The 21,176-nt window shown below is 39.9% G+C and overlaps 1 protein-coding gene across 9 annotated transcripts in view; it reads right to left on the bottom strand.

Moving 5' to 3' along the window:
• Positions 1 to 21,176, bottom strand: part of DDHD1 (DDHD domain containing 1) — an 84,398-nt gene that overhangs the window by 26,923 nt on the left and 36,299 nt on the right. For 5 of the 9 annotated variants that reach the window (XM_051822194.3, XM_051822195.3, XM_051822196.3 and 2 more), the window contains 4 exons: positions 17,935 to 18,036; positions 15,672 to 15,800; positions 14,853 to 15,000; positions 3,390 to 3,496 (listed from right to left, as the gene is read on the bottom strand). In XM_051822194.3, the coding sequence (XP_051678154.3) occupies positions 3,390 to 3,496; positions 14,853 to 15,000; positions 15,672 to 15,800; positions 17,935 to 18,036 (486 nt within the window). The remainder of the gene's footprint in view (positions 1 to 3,389; positions 3,497 to 14,852; positions 15,001 to 15,671; positions 15,801 to 17,934; positions 18,037 to 21,176) is intronic. The other 4 variants (XM_008269666.5, XM_002718251.6, XM_002718250.6 and 1 more) reach the window with 1 other exon arrangement.

Genomic DNA, 21,176 nt, shown 5'->3' with positions numbered 1-21,176 from the left:
TAATCATCCCTGTTACTTTATAGCTATATTTTTTAAAAAAGATTTATTTATTTGAAATTAAGAGTTACAAGGAGAGAGAGGGAGAGACAGAGAGATCTCCCATCTGCTGGTGTACTCCCCAAATGACTGTGGCTACCAGGGTCTGGCTAAGCTGAAGCCAAGAGCTAAGAGCTTCAGCTGGATCTCCCACGTGAGTGAATGGCAGGACCCAACAGATGGGCCATCTTGGGCTGCTTTTCCAAGCTGGATTGGATGTGGAGCATCTGAGACATGAACCGGTACCCATATGGGATGCAGGTGCCGAGGGCAGCAGCTTACCCGCTATGCCACATCAACCCCATATAGTTGTATTTTTGTGCTAAGAATTCTTTGCTTGTAATGAGATCATAAAAATACTCTTGTATTTTTCCCTAAAATTTTTGAACTTGACTTTCATATAGTGTGTCTTTGATACATGTAGAAGCAGATAGCATTTTTCACCAAGCACTATTTACAGAATAGGCCATCCTGTCACCAATGAGAAGTTACATCAAGCTGTGACGTATCAGGTTTCCAAATTAAGCACAAATTTGTTTAGGGTCATTAATCTGGTATACAATTCCTTATTTGTTCATCCTTGTGCCAACATTAAACTGCCTTAACTGCAGAAGTTAAGTAATAGGTGTGGCTATCTGGAAGAACATGTCTCCCACCCTTGAATCACTTGTTCTGTGTCTTGGCTACTTTAGGTGATTTGCTTTTCTGTAACTTTAGAATTAACTTGTCAAGTTTCATTAAAAATCTATTGAGGTTTTGATTGGAATGTATAAATCAATTTGGAAGCATCAATATCCAAAATGTTAAATCATTCAATCTATGAAAACTATCTTTTAAGTTAAATTTACTTTCTTAATAGTTTTACTCTAAATATAAAAAAATTTTTTATTAGATTTTTTGGAATCTTAGTTTTGATGCCAATTCTGTTACCTGTTAGTATACAGAAATGCTATTATTTTAATATACAAATCTTCTATTTCATAAATAAATAAATTTTCTGTATATTCTTTAAGTAAATAATCATATGACTTGCAAATCTAAATAGATGTTTTTGATTCTTTATAACTATTATTTCTTTTTCTAATTACACTACTAAGACTTTAAGTAGAATGGTTAAGTTGACACCTGTGACACTGGCATCCCCTACTGGAGTGACAATTCAAGTCAACACTGCTCTCCTTCCAATCCAGCTCCCTGCTCAAGTGCCTGGGAATTTAGGACCCAAGTACTTGTGTCCCTGCCACTCACGTTGGAGACCTGGATGGAGTCCGTGGCTCTTGGGTTCAGCCTAGTCTGGCCCTGGCTCTTGCAGTCATTTTGGGGGTAAACCAGTAGCTGAAGATCTGAATCTCTCTCTCTCTCTCTCTCTCTCACTGTCACTCTGCCTTTGGAATAAATTTAAAACAAAATCTTAAGAGTAGAAATCTTTAATTTGCTCCTGATTTAAAGGAAATGTTTTCCGGTTTTTACTACCAATGAGCACTACTGCTATTTGCTATAGGCAGACATCCTTTCATTATTTTAAAGTTTAAACACAGCAGTGCCCCACCATGATCAGGACATGGCACTGTTCCAGCACATCTAGCCCCTTTGAATGAAGCCCTCTTCTCCTCCTTTAAGACCTGGCAACTACTAATCTGTTCTTTGTCTCTGTGGTTTTGCCTTTTCCAGAATGTCACATAAATGGAAACCTAAGTTATGTAGCCTTTCAAGACGGTCTTCTTTCACTCACTATAATGCCCCTGAAACTACCATAATAGTTCAAGCCTAACAGAAATCAAAAAGTCAGAGTTTTACTAAATGTTAATAATAATGTTGATATTCCAGGCATCCTGAAATTTATTTGTATAAACAGGGAAAGCCCAAAGGACAGTGCTATTATTACACCAGAACTTTACGCACGCACTGTTGCTACTGAAATCTCTTCTTGTGCTTAGCATCCTTGAGGACTCTCTACAACTTCTGACCCATTTTAGTTTGATGAACTGTAACTGACATTCCCCAATGACCAGGAGACAGGGTCACAGACCTGGAAGAATCTTTTGGGCATCACTCAGGGAGGCAGCTCTGTCACCATTCAGGCTTAGAGTCTGTCTGCCTCTCTTAGTTAAATTCACCTTTTACAGAGTTCCACAGAGTTCCAGTTTCCTTATCAGTAAAATGAAATAGGTATTTCAAGGAGTTTTGGGAAAATGTGGTGAGATTCTCTGTGTAAAGGGCAGAGCAGAGTGTCAGGTATGTGGTTAAGGGCTCCATGCATGGCACTGGTTTTACAACTCTCATTTTCCAGGTTATACAAATAATCATCCTGAACATTCTACCTTATGGGTTTTTTTTTTTTTTTTTTAAGATTTTATTTATTTGAAAGACAGAGCTACAGAGAGAGGTAAAGCCAGAGAGAGAGAGAGGGAGGCACACAGGGAGGCAGGGAGGTGGGGGAGGGCGGAGAAGGGGAGAGAGGGAGAGAGGGAAGGAGGAAGAGAAACAGGGGGAGGGAGAGAGAGGTCTTTCATCCGCTAGTTCACTCCCCAGATGACCACAATGGCCACAGCTGAGCTGATCCGAAGCTAGGAGCCAGGAACTTCTAGGACTCCCATATGGGTGTAGGGGCCCAAGCACTTGGGTCATTTATTGCTTGCCCAGGCCATAACAGAGAGCTGGACCGGAAGTGGAGCAGCCAGGACTTGAACTAGTGCCCAAATGGGATCCTGGCACTGCAGGCTGGGACTTTAAACCACCGTGCCACAATGCTGGCCCCTACCTTATGGTTTTAATATTCAGTGTATACAACTTTGTGCAAAGAAAGATACCTATTTTGGATAATAGCTCTTTAAGGAAAGGAACTAAAATGATTTTGACAAGTATATTGCACAAATTCTATGCAAGAGTCTAATTCACCAGCTCAGGGAATGCATGGACAACAACAAAAGAAAATAAAAACCCTGAAATTTTATTTTCCAAATATAGGGGATGAAAGCTACTAAGGAGAAAACGGAAGCTAATATGGAATTGTGGACAACTAATGTTTTTAATGCACTAGCAAATGACTTTAAAGTAAAAAGGTTTAGAAAACATTTTGTTCCTTCCACATACACCTCACTCCCCTCCAGTGAGGACATGCATGGAAATGGTGCCACCTGTGAAGTCTACATCGTGGTCTAAATGATATGTCAGTAACTGTTTTAACAATAAATGGATTTTATTTTCTTAAATAATCTAGAACAAAGAGTAAGTATACCTCACAATAACTAAATTGAAAACACTTTGTCCCCAGGGAGCACAAGTGTTTTTCTACATTTACTTCGGTTGTTTGCCAATGACTATGTATCATTCAACTTTTAAACAAAATATACCTCCGTCAAGAGTAAGTTTTGACCGCCACTCAACAGGCAGAAATTCCGCATGTGTTGCATGATTGGAAAAATGCCTTTCTTCTATTTTTCTTGCAGCCTCTCTCATCCTATCAAAAAACAACAAAACAGAAAAAACAGAAAGCAAAATAACAAAACTTTAAGTAACTTCACATATATATTTATATGGTCTAAAACATCTTTAATCACAATATTTCCATCTGTTCATAACTTTATCCAATTATATTTCGATTAGTGCCACACTAAGCAAGTTTGCAATACAAGGACACCTTCATCACAAAATTATTTTTTTCTCGATTTGCTGCCTATAATAATTTCAAATATTCTAGGCTTTCATATTATATTCTAAATAATTATAAGTAACCAGTTTTAGTACACAGAATAGTATCACTGTCATCACAAGCTCCAAACATTAGCAGTCATAGTCTATCTTACTTATTCTTCCACTCACTTTCTCTGAGATTTTAAAACTATTTTTAAAACTAGGTACCATAAAATGATTTTTTCCCTCTTTTAGTGTCAGTTACATGAATTTTCACACATGCATAGGTTTGTGGTTACCACTACACAGTCAAGATACAGAACAGTTTATTTCCCAAATCCACCTTGTGCTTTCCCTTCAACAGTCACATCCTTCCCTCTTCTTTTATAGCAAATTGCAGATACCACATCATTTCAATTGCCAATAGTTTAGCTTAGACTTCTAAAATATAAGGATATAACCTATTCAGTATCATCATGCCAAAAAATATTTATTTTTTAAGATTTATTTATTTGAAAGTCAAAGTCAGGAGAGAGAGGGAGGGAGACAAAGAAGTGAGAGAGAGAAGCCCTGCATCCAATGGTTCACTCTCCAAGTGGCTGCAAGGGCCAGGGCTGAGCCAGGCTGAAGCCAGGAGACAGAAGCTTCAACCAGGTCTCCATCACAGGGGTCCAAGCACTTGGGCCACCTTCAACTGTCTTCCAGGCCATTAACAAGGCGCTGGAGTGAAAGTGGAGCAGCCAGAATATAACAGGAGACCATAGACGATGCCAGTGTCACAGGAGGAGGCTTTACTGGCTACCCCACAATGCTGTCCTCCTAAATAATTTTTTAATTTAGCAAATATATGGTTTAGTAGTCATTTCCCCAGTTACAATAGCATCAGACATTTTCTTCACACTTCTTTGAATACCAAATACAATCCATGCACTGTAATCTCTTGTGTTTTTTAAGGTATAGGTTCCTTTCTTGTCTCCTATTTTATTTGTAAGTTTTTGCTGTTGTTGTTCTATAGTTTCCCAGAGTCTGACTTTTTCACTCACTGCACGCTGTGGTGCTATTTCACATGCTTGCTCCCTAGTTCCTGTACTTAGGTAGTGAGATAAAGGGGCTTTGAAGACACTCGAGTTGTGTTTTGGCAAGACTACAACTCCACAGGTACACAGTCGGTTTTCTCTGTGCTGATGCTAGCAGTAATTGATGACTGCTTAAGTCCATTAATTTATCACGGCTACACAAAGTGTTTTCTGAATGTTATCACTACTTATTTGGTTGTTTATAAGCTTATATTTCTAGAAAGAGACTGTCTCTCATATTAGGTAATTGGCTGCCTTGGGGTATGACCAAACTGCTTCTGTAAGAATTGAGGATTGGTTAATCTAGAACAGGCAGTACAAAGAGTTCTTCCCATTTGTTAAAAAAGTTTTCAAAATGAGTTTTTATGTTTTATATGTTTTGATGTTATTACTCACAGATTTAAACATACATAAAGTGTTTCACAACATACTCCAATTATGCTTACTAACACTCAAACTGTCTCCCTTACTTGGTCTGTCAGTCTCTTCAAGCTGGCTTCAGAGAATGTGACATAACCTTACTAGTTCTGTTTTTCTTCAAAACAATTCAGTGGCTTTTAGTATGTTCACTGAATTGTGTTACTATCACCACCATTTAATCTCAGAGCACCACAGCCATTAGCACTCATTCCTCATACCCACAGTGTGCTTTCTATCTGAGGACTGCCTACTCTGGACATTTCATATAAAAAGCATCACATGTGTTATCTTTTGTGCCCGGTCTTTTATTTAGCATGACATTGACTTCTGATTTATTTATATGAAAGGCAGAGTTAGAGAGAGAGACAGAGAGATAGAGACAGAGATCTTCCATCTGCTTGTTCATTCCCAAATGCCACCATGGCCGGGGCTGGGCCAGGTTGAAGCCAGGAGCCAGGAACTCCACCCAGGTCTCCCACGTGGGTGGCAAGGATCTCAAGCACTCAGGCCATCTTTTTCTTTCCCAGGTACATGAACAGGGCACGGGGCCCAGAGTGGAACAGTGGGACTCTGATATGGAATGTGGGCACCACAGGCAGTGGCTTATCCCATGCACTTCAATAATGGCTCAGCAAGTTTTCAAGGTTTACCCATGTTGCATTATGAATCAGTACTTCATTGTTTATCATTGAATACTATTACGCTGTACGTACATACCACTTGTTTATCCTTTCATCAGCTGATGAACATTTGGGTTGTTTCATCTTGAAGTTATTCTGAATAATGCAGTGAACACTGGTGTGTGGACGTATTTTCAGTTCTCTTGAGAATACACCTAGGAGTGGGAGTGCTGGCTCACTTGTCACCTCTGTTTTTGAGGAACACCAAACTGTTTTGCAAAGCAGCTGCCCACGTTACACTCCCGCAGCAACACCCCAGGGTATTTTCCACCTTTTAGATATTCTACAGCCATCCTATGACTGTGCAGTGCTGTTTGTTGCTCTGAATTGCATCTCTACTAGATGATGGTGCTGAGCACCTTTCCATGCGCTTGCTGGCTCTTTGGAACATCCTATCTGGACAAACGTCTGTGCAAATTCTTTACCCATTTAAACATGTGGGTTCTTTTCTTTTTTTGTAAGTTGTATGAGGACTTACATATCTTATCAGACACATGACTTGCAAATATTTTCTCCCCTCCTGAGGACTGTCTTCATTTTCTTGATAGTGTTCTTTGGCAAACAAGGCTTTTTTTTTTTTTTTTTTTTTTGGTTAGGAGTGATTTCTATTGTAGTTAATTTTTTGTTTAGTTATTAGTCACATGATTCAAAATCATAAAGCCCAAGGAACAAATAAATCCACCCTTGTCATTCAGTTCTTATCTCTGGAGGCACCTATGTATCAATTTCCTGGGAAGGAAAGCATACTCTATCAGTTTTCTAGGGCAGCCACAACAAAACACAGACTGGGTAGCTTCAACACCAGATCTCTCAGAGTTCTGGAGCCTGGAAGTCCAGCCAAGGTTCAGTGGCTTTGGTTTCTCTGGAAAGCTCTCCATGGCTTGCAGGTAGCCACCTTCTGTGTCCTCACATGGTTTCCCCCATGCACACACACAGCTGTGTCTCTTATACCAAATCTCCTTATAAGGACATCAAACTGAATCAGGGCCTATGCTGATGACTTTGTTTAACTTAGTCACTTCTTTAAGGTCCTGTGTCCAAATACAGTCACATTGTGAAGGCTGTAACATGAATCTTAGGGGAACACAATTCAGCTTATTTTATATACGTGTGTGTGTGTGTGTGTGTGTGTGCATAGTCTTTGCATAATGTTTAATTTTTGGTGCTTGTACAGATTTGAATAAAGGGCTATAGTAAATGAAGGTGCTTGGATTGGCTTGTGCTACCAAGGTACACATTTCCGAGTATACCCCACTGCAGCTACGCTGTTTTGGAGTTTTTCTGTGTTCAGCTTAAAAGGAGTTTCTTCCCAAGAAACTGAAGTTTTCTGTCAAACGCACTTGACTGAATAGGAGAACGGAGTTCATAAAATGGATCACAAACCTTATAAATCAGACATCAGTAAAGAAGTTTTTTATTTCATCTTTTTGCCTTTATCATGGGACATAATAAATCTCATACGTTCTGCGTGACAAATGCTGACACAAACTGCTCGTTGAACTAGTCCACAGTCCTCAAGTACTTGCTGCTGTTGTTCGGGAGCCACATGTTCTCATCTACCAGATCAGGGGCTGCGAGGGCTATGAACTTGTTCAGATGACGATGCTCAGCTTTGCATTCTGCTTTCCCAGCGGGCAAAAACTCCATTTCAAAAACTGGATTATCGAGCCGGCGCCGTGGCTCAATAGGCTAATCCTCCACCTTGCGGCGCCGGCACACCGGGTTCTAGTCCCGGTCGGGGCGCCGGATTCTGTCCCGGTTGCCCCTCTTCCAGGCCAGCTCTCTGCTATGGCCAGGGAGTGCAGTGGAGGATGGCCCAGGTGCTTGGGCCCTGCACCCCATGGGAGACCAGGAAAAGCACCTGGATCCTGGCTCCTGCCATCGGATCAGCGCGGTGCGCCGGCTGCAGCGGCGGCCATTGGAGGGTGAACCAATGGCAAAGGAAGACCTTTCTCTCTCTGTCTCTCTCTCTCACTGTCCACTCTGCCTATCAAAAATAAAAAAAAATAAAAAATAAAAAAAAAAAACTGGATTATCATGGTGGCCAACAATTACAAAGTAGGAGCTTCCAGATGGTGTCTTCAGTATAAGGCTCCTGTAGCGAGATGCAGACAACGCAGACGCCCAGCCAGTTTCCACAGTGAGACTCGGGGCCCTGCATTCACAAGTTTTTAATTTTGACAAAATATGATGCCTTTATTTTGTGGCTCCTGCTTTAATGTCATATCTCAGAAACCAATGCCTAATACAAGGCACTGAAGATTTTCTCCTATTTTTTCTTTTAGAACGTTTTATAGTTTTAGCTCTGAGGTATAATTCTTACATTCATTTTTATATACATTCTGATACTTTTGCATGTGGATATGAGGTTGTCCCAGCTTCATTTGTTGACAAGATGTTCTTTCCCTCATTAAATTGTCTCAGCATTTTTGTTGAAATTAGTTGAACTCTCAAACAGGTTCATGGAGCTATGTCTACCTCTGTGTCAGCCAGTAACACAATGTCCCAATGACTGCAGTTTAACATGAAGGTAAAAATAAGGAAGTGTGATGCCTCCAGCTTTGTTCCATGTCAAGACTATTTTGACTTTTCTGGGTCCCTTGCATTTCCATGCAAATTTTAGCATCAGCCTGTCAATTTCTGCAAGAGAGGTGGGATTTTAACAGAAATTGCACTGAATGTATAGATCAGTTTGGGAGTAATGCCATCTTACCAAGATTAAGTTTTGCAGTAGCTAAATCTAAGTCTAATTTCTTCCACTTATATGTTCTAGTTTTCAGTGTATCAAATCACACATCTGATGTTAAACTTATGATTTTCTTCTTGATGTTATAGTAAACAGAATTACTTTCTTAATTTCATTTGAGATCATCCACTCCAGCATTTACATAAATCAACTTTTTTTAATTGATTTTTTTATTTTTTGACAGGTAGAGTGGATAGTGAGGAAGAGACAGAAAGGTCTTCCTTTGCCGTTGGTTCACCCTCCAATGGCCACCGCGGCTAGTGCGCTGTGGCCGGCGCACCGCGCTGATCCGAAGGCAGGAGCAAGGTACTTATCCTGGTCTCCCATGGGGTGCAGGGCCCAAGCACCTGGGCCATCCTCCACTGCACTCCCTGGCCACAGCAGAGAGCTGGCTTGGAAGAGGGGCAACCGGGACAGAATCCGGCGCCCTGATTGGGACTAGAACCTGGTGTACCGGTGCCGCAAGGCGGAGGATTAGCCTAGTGAGCTGCGGCGCCGGCCTAAATCAACTTATGTATACTGATCACCTACCATGCAACTTTGCTGATGTCTTTTCCTTTCCTTAAAAGTCAGAGTTACACATAGAGAGAAAGAGGTCTCCCATCCGCTGGTTCACTTAATTGGCTCCAATGGCTGGGGCTACGCTGATCCAAAGCCAGAAGCTTCTTCTGGGTCTACCACATGGGTGAAGGGGCCCAATGACTTGGACCATCTTCTACTGCTTTCCCAGGCCATAGCAGAGAGCTGGATTGGAAGCAGAGCAACCAGGAAGTGAACCAGCGCCCAGGAGATGCCAGCACTGCAGACAGTGGCTTCTCGTTACGCCACAGTGTCAGCCCACAATGTCTTTTCCATGTAAAAACCATGTAAAAAATGATATTTTCCTCTTCCTTTCATTTTTTAAAAGACTTTACTTACTTACTTCATAGGTAGAGTTACAGAGAGAGGGAGAGAGAGAGAGAAAGGTCTTCCATCAGCTGGTTTACCCCCCAAATGGCTACAACAACTGGAGCTGGGCTGATTCTAAGTTAGGAGCCAAGAGCTTGCTTTGGATCTCCCACACAGGTATGAGAACCAGTGGATAGAAGATCTGTCTACTTCTGCTTTTTTTTTTTTTTTAAAGAGTTATTTTTCACTTATTTGAAGGCAGAGTTTAGAGAGGCAAGGGCAAGAGAGAGATAGAGAGCAGAAGATAGAGGTCTTCCACCCACTGGTTCACTTCCCATATTGCCCCCAATGGCCAGGGCTGCACCGATCTGAAGCCAGGAGCTTCCTCCAGGTCTCCCACATGGGTACAGGGGGTCAAGCACGTGGGCCATCTTCCACTGCTTTCCCAGGCCATGGTAGAGAGCCGGATTGGAAGAGGAGCAGCTGGGACACAAACCAGCACTCATATGGGATGCTGGAGCCGCAGGTAGATGCTTATCTTACCATGCACAGAGCCAGCCCCTCTTCTATTATTAACACATACTTCTTTTTTGCAAGGCAAATCTGGAGACATAGCCACAAAATGTCCATCATTTTCTTCCTCTCTTTCTCTTCTCCTTCTCTCATTCTGTTCTTTCACCTTTACTACATTCTCACCCAATATCTCTCTGCCTCTCAAATAAAAGAAATTTTAAAAATTTTAAAAATTCATGATTTTAGGGGCTGGTGCCGTGGCACACTAGGTTAATCCTCCGCCTGCAGCACCAGCATCCCATATAGGCGCCAGTTCTAGTCCCAGCTGCTCTTCCTCCAATCCCGCTCTCTGCTTCGGCCTGGGAAAGCAGAAGATGGCTCAAATGCTCGGGCCCCTGCACCCACATGGGAGACCAGGAAGAAGGCTTCTGGCTTCGGATCAGCACAGCTCCGGCCGTTGCGACCACTTGGAATGTGAACCAACGGAAGGAAGACCTTTCTCTCTGTCTCTCCCTCTCACTGTCTGTAACTCTACCTGTCAAATAAATAAATAGAATCTTTAAAAAAAAAATCATGATTTTAGTCCTGTTATGAGCTTGTTTCATTTGTACTTCAAAAGGGGAAGGAAGAGATTAAACATATCTGACAGTTATGATCCAATTAAGGCATAAAGAAAAACTAAAAAGTATAATACTTATAATCTCTTTCAACTAGAAAAAAATCAACTGATAAACTAATTGGCTTTAAAAAGATAATGTGTGATATCTATTTTATATATATTATACACATAGGTAAATATACATACACATCCTACAAGAAGTTCATGGAAAATGGAATTATAAGATTTATTTTGGTGTAAACAATCTTTTGAAATCCATGCACAGGAAGGGCTTTCAAAAGTTAATAAAGGGGTCAGCGCAGTGCTGTAGCAGGTAAAGCCACTGTCTGTAGCACTGGCATTGTATATGGGCGCTGGTTTGACTCTCAGCCGATCTACTTCTGATCTGGCTCTCTGCTATGGCCTGGGAAAGCAGTAGAAGATGAGCCAAGTCCTTGGGACCCTGCCCCCATGTGGGAGACCCGGAGGAAGCTCCTGGCTTCGGGTTGGCCCAGCCTCGGGTATTATGGCCACTTGGGGGAGTGAACCAGCAGACAGAAAAACCCTGTCTCTCTCTCTGCCTCTGCCTGTCTATAACTCTGCCTTTCAAATAACTTTTATAAAAAAATTTATTTAATAGAAAATGCTCATTATGAAATACTCATGTAGAGAGTACAAAAATATTCTACATTTCCAATAATTTTGAAGGAAACTTTAAAGGAAAGGAGTGGAAATAAAAATCATAAACAATAATCTCCAAGACAGATATTTTAAATTCTAAAAAAAAAAAAGGGGGGGGGGCATGGGCAGCATTTGGTGGAGAGTTAACACGTCAGTTGATAAGCCTGCACCCCGTGTCAGGGAGCCCAGGCTCCACTTTCGATTCCAGCCTCCTGCTAACGCACACCCTGGGAGGCAGTAATCATGGCTCACGCCCTTGGGTCCCTGCCACACACTTAGGAGACACAGATGGAGCTGCAACTCCTGGTTTTGGTTTGGACTGGCCCAAGATTCTGTGGGCATTTAGTGAGTGAACCAGTGGATGAAAGATACTTCTCTCTCTCTGAATTATAAATCAATGCAAATAAACAAGCATTTTTTTAAAGCAGAAGTACCTGGTATGGCACCTTTTATGTGGAACAAAATGTGTATTTACCTAAACAAAATCTGGAAGAATATAAACTGAGACATAAAGACAAAGGATAATGGGGGAAGATGTAGATAGGAATAAAAATCAGGCCTCTAGCCTATTCATTTTTATATATTGATTTGTACATCAGGCAAGTGTATTTCCTACTCTAAATTTAAAATGTGTTTTCTAAGATTTATTTTGAATTTACTTGAAAGGCAGAGCTCCAGACAGAGGAAAGACAGAGAAGGATGGTTCACTCCCCACATGGCCACAATGGCTGGGGCTGGGCAAGGCTGAAGCCAGGAGCCCAGAGCTTTTCCTGGTCGCCCATGTGGGTGCAGGGGCGTGAGCACTTGGGCCATTCTCTGCTGCTTTCCTAGGAGCACTTGTGGGGAGCTGGACCTAAATCCGAGCAGCTGGGTCCCGTTTGGGATGCTGGTGAGGCAGGCAGAGGCCCAGCCTGCTGTGCCACAATGAGGGCCCCTGTGTTGATGTTCTTGTCTGCTATGGGTTCTCCTCTTAAGTTGTCTACACTTACGGGTTTATGTCTTTTTTTCCCCTAGTTTTGAATGTATGCCTTTCTTTTTTTAAAATCCTTTTGCCATCATTTTTAGTGAGGTTTCTGGAGGGAATAAGATAAGCTTATGTGTTTAACCCATCATGACTAAATTTCTTTATTCTCTTCTAAAATTATAGCTTTAAATTACTAATTTAGGGCATTAGGTACTTAACGTCAATGAAGATTTTCCTTGTGATAAAACTCCACAGAAAAGTAAATACAGTTTTATTTGAAATATATTCATCCCATATAGTAAGCCAATTCTGGTGGTCTGTAAACTATGTCAATAGTGTAATAATATAAGCTATGTTAATAACAAACATATTTCGCTGGAACAAAGTGATTACAACTAATGTAATTCATTAGCAAGTTCAGTAACATAAAGTAAGAGGGAAAACCTCTATTTCTAGGTATGTGAGATGCGATTTCAAAAGAAGCTTAGGGAATCAGTGGTTGCCAGTTGAACAGAGTGTGTATCCCCTTCATCTACCTTGTTCATTTCAACTCTGCTCTCCCAAATCCAATCACAAGGACAAGTATGCTTCAGACTGGCACTGATACAGGAAGAACTGATTGGACTTCCTTTACAAAGCTGGACAACTAACTGAGGATTGGAGAAAGCAGGAAAAGAATAAGTCATTCTCCTTTGGTTTTCTCATCCACTTATAAGCAGAATTCCTTTCTATGAACATTCCTTATCAATTACTAATTTATGTGGAGAACTGTCCATCAAATTAACCTGAAGAAATTACAGCAATCAATATGTAACGTACACTTGGTGCTCTGGACCACCTTGCATTTATCATCCTGTGTCCAGTAGTAGATCCTTATTTTTATCGGTGGCTCTACCACTCCCTACAATTAATGACAAAGCCAATTTCCATCCCGTTCTAGGGTAGGAATATGACAAAGCTGGCCAGTGAGATCCTGTCTGGCCACGTGAAGAGATTTAGGATGTTTCGATGCAACACATCAACCACTGAAGTGCAAAGACTCGTGGGGAATGTCGGGAAAAAAAGACTTTTAATGAACACAGGATGGCATACACCACGTCAGGTACAAACCACAGGAGAAGTCAGACACTGCTCCACGCTGAAGAAGGGGAGGACAGAGAAACCGCAGTGTGGACCTGATGAGCTGTTTACAACATCACTCCTGCACCCTTCCCTTTTATGGTTGACTGTGGGATAGGTTTTCGCCTACTTGTTCCCAAAGAAATCAAATTGATAACTTCTCATTTACCAACTGCTCCAGAGAGAATATACCAATGACCTACGTCAGGCTCCTAGATGGCAGAAGAAAAGATTTGCAACGTCGCGTAAGAACATAAAAATGAGAAATAATGCAGAGTCAGCAGAAAGTAGAAGTCGGATCACAGGGAAGAGACTGAAAGGATCAGGTTGGCCTAACGGTGTCTGACACTTGCTTTTTTTTTTGTTTAAGTGAACTGCACTTCCCCTTTAACCCATTGGCTGGCGTTGTGCAATGAGCTACGCTGCTGCCTGAAATGCCAGAATCTCACATCGGAGTGCTGATTCTAATTCTGGCTGCTCTGCTTCCGTTCTAGCACCCTGCTAATGTGCCTGGGAAGGTGGCAGAAATGCCCTGAGCACTTGGATCCCTGCCACCCACACCTGGGTGACCAAGCAGAGCTTGGTCAATAACCCTCCCTTTTAATGCACCCGGATCTGTCAGATTAGTGTCCGTGTAACAAACACCTGAGGCAGGCTAAGTTCACCAAGAAGAGGTTTATGGAGCTCCAGTTTTCTGCATGGGCTCAGTTCTGGTGGGAACACAGGCAGAGCAAACATGTGAGGCAGGAAGCCCAAGATGCCAGGTGGCGCCCACTCAGCCTTTTGTAACAATCCCCTCTCCAGGACTAACCAGTGTCCTCTGAGAAACAGCTTTTTTCCCATTTGACTGCAACTGACCTCAGGACCTCCCTCTAGGCCCGCCTCTTAAAGGTTCCATCAACCCCCTGACAATCCCACACAGGGATTCAAGCCTCCAAGCTATGGACCTTGTTTAGGGGACAACATATCACATTCACACCACAGCAACAGTCTTTAACGTTTTTGAAACACACGAATGTAACACATACCTTAATATCACCTTACAGAGCTTTTAGAATCAAGCTGAGCATAAATTAATGTAAATAACTTTCTGGTGTATTACTAAGGCATGTGCATTCCACATAACATTCAGAGTTCAGTTTCCTCTGGACAGTCTGAGCTAACTGGCAGTTCAGAGTCAAGCAAACTCTGTAGTCGTCTTATTTCCTGAAGTTCAAGAAGATATACATTTCACAGATTTTTCTTCCTTTCAAACCCACATAACAATGTATTAGGCTAAAAAGGGCCTTCCTACTCCCCTCCTCTATACCGTGCGGATTGAACACCAATCATCATCAGTTATCTACTTATAAAATGTGAACCAGATCCTGAAGCTTGGTCTGTAACTTGGTACCAGACTAACTGGCAGTGGGGTGAGTGCATTTTGTTAATCTTCCTGCACTGGGACACAAGTCTGGATTCTAGACACCATGTAGAACGTATTCATCCAAGCACTCACATGGCTGTATTTTTGATGATTCTTCCTTGGTCCATTTTCTGCCCAATGCCATGTACAACAAACACAATATGGGTGGTCTGCGATGGCTTATCTTCCAATGTGGCTTCTTCTACGTAACCTCTATGAAGTCTGGTCCCACTACTTGATGCTGCAGAAAAAAATATGATTCTATGTTTACTAGTTATTCTGAAAAACAAACAAAACACCCCAGCATTTTTATAATATGCTTACATAAAAAAAGAAATAAAAGGAGTATTAAGAAAAATCCTCACTGGGAGTAGAGAAAATTTGTAAGATAATGTGTATTAATTGTCTCTGACATAAACTGAACTGGACAGGACACCAAAACTTGAAACCAAAAGGATTAAGAAAGGACAAAGTGGACAAAGTAAACACTGAAAAATTCCAAACTTCTATATCTAAAAAGGAAGTGGGGAACAAAGATAAAAGAGATAGCAAATTTAGAAAAATTATGCAAAATATACCTACAAATTTAGATATTAAAAAACTTACTAACCAAAAAATAAAAATACAACCATTCAAATAGCAATATGGGTAAAGACATGAAAAGGTAACTTAGAAAATAAGTACACCTAATATACATAGAAAATAAGATATGAATCTTATAACATTAATATCTAATTATTGATGAATACATGTTAACCCAGTAACTTTAATACAAGGTTAATTTAACAGGATACTCATCACCAAATTTAGTACGTATCTAAAAAAACAACAAATAGAATTTGAATCATCTATTTGGATATAAAAGTCAGATTCCTGAAATTTTCACATGCTACAGTGATATTAAACTATTACCTTTAGAAAATCCCAGTTTTTGGGTAACTGTTCTTGCTATTTTAGATGTTGTTGCATCACTGTAAAGATACACTTCATCCACACTGTGCCAGTCCACATGGTTTCGACTCAGTTTAAAACTATGAATAGCTGTGGTAAAAAGAAAAAAAAACTAATTTGAAGGTCTCTAAAACAAATTTCATTTGTGTGAGAAAAGGCTTTAATACTTAGATTTTAAAAATCAATATTATCTAACAACTCTGATGGTAACTTAGTTCAATAAAAAAACTGTTATATTAAAAAAAGTTAGGGGAGGGCATTTGGCCTAATGATTCAGCCACCATCTGGGACACCTGCATCCTACACTGGAGTGCCTGGGACTGAGTCCTGACTCTGCTCCTGGTAACAGCTTCCTGCTAGTGCAGGAAGGACGTGAGCTGTCTCTCTCACTGCATTTCAAATAAGTAAATAAATAAAAAACCTGCATGATGCAAGCAATGGATGGGGACTTAATCCTATAAATGATTAAACATGCTACAGGAACAGCAGTTAGTGAAAACAACATGGACTAACTGGCTTCCTACCATAATTTAATCACCAACATGTAGTTATTTTGATTTTTACTGAGCTGCTTTCCCAGGTTATTTGACAATTCCTGAGGTCTAAGAGTTACCTATTTGAAAGTCTTCAATAATTTGGACCCAGAAAATAAAGTTCCTTGTTTTCTGTTGATTTTACTAAATACCAAAACATCTGTAAAACTTTTACTCAGTGCAAGACAGAACAAAACTCAGAAGAAAAAAAAAATTACCTCCAAAATGGAAAGAGAATAATGTATTAGAATATTAGGTACTTTTAGAATGGATACTGGGGCCAGCGCTGTGGCATAGCAGGTAAAGCCGCTGCCTGCAGTGCCAGCATCCCATATGTCCTGGCTGTTCCACTTGCAAGCCAGCTCTCTGCTATGGCCTGGGAAAGCAGTAGAAGATGGCCCAAGTCCTTGGACCCCTGCACCCATGTGGGAGACCTGGAGAAAGCTCCTGGCTCCTGGCTTCAGATCGGCTCAGCTCCAGCCGTTGTGGCCAACTGGGGAGTGAACCAGCGGATAGAAGTCCTTTTTCTCCTTTTCACTGTTTGTAACTCTACCTCTCAAATGAATAAACAAAATCTTAAAAAAAAAAAAAAGTGAGGGATATATCTTTTTACCTTCATGTTCAAATCAGTATGGTTATTGCCTTTCTGTAACTGGGAGTAGGCTTGGAAAAATTAAGTCTAAAACCAGAAATCTAAACCTGTGTTCCTTCAGGAGTTTACATGCTCTCGTGACACAGGGACTGTATCTTCATCATTTTGCATCCCAAGCCTAAATACTGTGCCCTAGCATAGTGCCTGGCACATATCACAGATTCAGTAATGTTTGTGAAAGCAATGCATTGAGAAAATGGACATTAACATATCTACCTATTCATACATGCTATTTTATGTAAAAAGAGGGGTACAAAGAGATTAAGTGACTTGCCACCTAGCTAACAGGCAGAGTCTAACTTGAAGATGACTAAAATTACCTCAAGCTCAATATAAAGATTTAGCTCTTTAAGATCAAAGATCATAAAACATTTTTAAGAAATCTGTTCATACTAGAATACAAAGTACATTATAAGAACATTATTTCTTAATTATGTTACAAACAAATTTCAGAAATTTATGAAGTGAGAATTTATATGTACTTACCTGCCAGGACACATTACTAATACTGAATATAAAATCAAAATTCAATTAACACAGTAAACATTAATAGTACCTTCACAGTTTCAAAGAAAATAATGTATAAGGCCATTTTTTAAATAAAAGAGTATTTCATAAAATAAAAATATTTTGAAAGTTTAATATTTATTTATTTTCTAAATCTAAGAATTATCTGATCCAAGTCACTACTTTAAGCCATTTTATCTAATGCTTCTAAACCACATTTTTATTAAAATAATTTAAAACAGCATACACTAGCAACATTAAAACTATATGACCAAACTATTTACAGAAAAATGTTAAGCCAGCAAATTTCGTTTCTCTTTAAATTATCCACACATTGTCTTAATATGGGTGAACACCCTCTTACAGGAATATACATATAGTTTACAAAGGTCTACATACACTTAAAATAGCACTAAGCAAAATAGCATTATGGGCACATTTAAAAAAAAACCATTTCTATGCTTTAAACACAACTGAATGCTATAAGGCAGGAATAGAACTACAGGGAGAAATAAAACTACAATTACTGTACCTTGGGAACGCTTTCTTTTAAGACCTGCCGCATCTGTATTCTCCTTATATCCTCTCCATTTGAACAGAGAAGGGAGGGAGAAGGGAGGGAGGTGGTAGACGACTGAGAAAGCAAAAACACTGAGCTTCAAAGTAAATTTTAGATGAGGTTTGTCGTGTTGCCTTTTCTTTTGTATTTGTGAAAAATAAATTCCATTTGATAAACATTATTCTAAATATTTATGTAATCTCTAAAATCAATAAAGCACATTAGTTTAATGTTTATCAAATATATGCTCTATTTTTAGAAAAAAGGCAAATGATAGCTAAATTGATAAATCAAAGACATCTAAGTGATCATCATCAGTTTTTGCATAGAGAGAGTAAAAGAGAACATAGCATTTTTGAATGTTCGAGAGATTATGAACTACATTTTTACAAAGCTAAGGTTATTTACTCTCACCATCTTTGTACTCTGACATAGCCAAAGCCTCAGTACACTGACAGTGCAACACATAGGATTTCAAGCATCTAAGGTGGCTTTCCTGGAGAAGACACCACAGCACACACTCCACTAAGTGCTTCCCACTGCTGAAGGTTAATGGCTCAAGCTTGCCCTCAGAAATATTTTTACAACTCTGCTCAAGGTGTTAAACGATTTTTTTTGAATGAAATTTCTACTAAAAAACAAAAATCAAAATCTACAAAAACTGTCCCTTTTGGAAAGATTTACTAGTGACAAAATTATTTAGAAATCGCCATTAGTAAAAATGTATGCTGTGACATCCTGTAAGCACAGAGCAGAAAACACAAATCCAGGCACATTATCTCCTATCTGGCAAATCAGTAGATAACCTTAAAGTCAGCATTTTTACTGTCAAATTTTGCTAATTATGTAAATTTCTCAATTTTAAGTAAGCAATTATTTAAGCCCAATTGAAATTGAACCTTACAAATCAGCTTATCAGCTGTGTTAATAAATTACAGAATTTTATGAATGAGTTAAATTTATTTTCTAATACATTTGATCTTCATCCTCACTCCCTTCTATATTAATGTGACATTCAAAGGTTAAATACTGCTCAAATACAAAATATTTAGTTCTTGTTGTAGGTACTAGAAATAGGTCAAATCTGCTGTATATACAGATGAAGTATATTCAGATTTGTGCAATAAAAGAGATTGAGAAATGTTTACATGGCACTTTAGTAACTACAACTACACATCATGAGATGGCTGTAAATACTACAGACTAGGACTAGAAGCTAGGGAGCTACATCAGGATTCTAAGAATATTTCAGCATCGCAGAGTGGCGGAAAATGACAATGGAGGCAGTTTCCTGGGAAAATGTTTCTTCTTTCATGCGCCCTCTGGTCAGTTACTCAGGAGGAGATGAGCCACTCAGACCACGAAACACTTTTCAACCAAAAATTTGTTAGGAAAAGGCTGCCAAGGCTTCATAGAGACATCAACCTGAGACTTTACTACACAAAAAAATAAACATTGGGCTGTGTAAATCTAGTAGTAAAAGAAATACAAAGCAATTCCATGTCTACTAAAAGAAATCCAACAGAAGACCTTATAAGGACCATGTGGCCACAGTAAAAACATACAAACACTTTCAGAAAGTACATAAGTACAAAGACTTTCCCTTCTACACAAACAGTATATTTTAAGGATTAAAAAAAGAGAAACATTCCGATACACAGCAAAAACATAATTTCAAAACAGAAAAACATGTTCACACAGCAAACATGGTTCTTCACCTTCTCCTCCCATTTCTTCTTTTCCCTTGAAAGTCACTTGCTTTATCTGTTACACATCCTGAAGCAGAGCTTAGTTTTCTCCAAAGCACAGCCCAGAATGAGGGGCACTGCTGTGCGCAGAGGAAAAGCAGGACTCGCGGTCAGCAGTCGAGGGCCACAACGCAACGCTCAGTGTTCTCTTTTCACAAAAAAGGATTTCAGGAAATCTTATGCAGCATTAGCTAAAGTATGCATAAACTCAAGATCCACCTGAAAATGCTAATTTGTTAAACAGGAACATTTAATAAAAGTGTTCTTTTTATCTATTAAAGTCTAATACAACAAGGCAGGACATTTAAAATACTAAAAATATGTGCAATAAATCTCTCAACCAACTTTTCTTCTTCATTAACAATTGAGAAAGCAACAGAATACTCAAAACCGGGTTGCCAATGACACACTAATCCCTAGGAGAGAAAAACTCAGTTACTTTCTATAAAAGCTGGCAATCTGGGAAGTTCCAGCCCCAGGGAAATAGCACTGCACATTTCAAAACTGTAACAAGGAAACTGGCCATCTTTCTTAGATCTCAGAGAAATTAAGTTAGGTAAATTTGCAAAATCACAAAACTAAAGGCTAGAAGGTAGGTTCTTCTTAGAAAGAAAGCTGACTAAAAAGGTTCCCACCCCCCTACCCCATCTTTTTTTTTTTTTTTTTTTTTTTGACAGAGTTAGACAGTGAGAGGGAGAGGGAGAGAGAGAGAGAGAGAGACAGAGAGAAAGGTCTTCCTTTCATTGGTTCACCCCCAAATGGCCGCTACGGCTGGTGCTGCACCAATCCGAAGCCAGGAGCCAGGTGCTTCCTCCTGGTCTCCCATGCGGGTGCAGGGTCCAAACACTTGGGCCATCCTCCACTGCCTTCCCGCCTGCCCCATCCTTATTGAAATCTGAAGTGCTATTTTCACAGTATGGGATTATCCTTATCCAGTAACAATGACAGAATACACACTTTCCCCGCCACATTGCTAAATGTTGTAAACCCGTGGGAGCCATCCATACCTGTGCTGCCATAATGTCCTATATTAGCCAGTAATGCCCTTCTTTTACCTTCAACCTATATGTGAATTTACACTACAACATGACTTAGTAGACGGCATAAAGTCAGGGCTGGCATTCTTATCAGATCTGTTAGTCTCTGCCTTTTAACAGGAGTATTAGCTCGCTTATATTTCCTGCAGTGTTGGAGGTGGGTGGTGAGTTTATAGGTCAACCATTCTTTCATCCATTTTTCCCTTTTGCCCATTGTTTCTTTTTTCTTCTTTTCTTGGTTTCTTTGGATTAATTGGGTATTTTTCAATATTTCATTTTAATTCCTCTGCTGGCCTTTATTGTTTTGGTGTGAATTTGAGACTTAACAGAAAATAGCAAAAATAATACATGGAGTTACCACATACTCTTCACCAGCTTTCCCTCACATTAGCATTTTACTTAAACTATGACATAATTACCAAAACTAAGA

The sequence above is a fragment of the Oryctolagus cuniculus genome, chromosome 12, assembly GCF_051225735.1.
Source record: "Oryctolagus cuniculus isolate XC-2025 breed Fujian yellow rabbit chromosome 12, ASM5122573v1, whole genome shotgun sequence".
NCBI classification, from domain to species: Eukaryota; Metazoa; Chordata; class Mammalia; order Lagomorpha; family Leporidae; genus Oryctolagus; species Oryctolagus cuniculus.
Note: the sequence above shows the minus strand (reverse complement) of the source record. Positions and strands in the feature narration are given on the sequence as shown.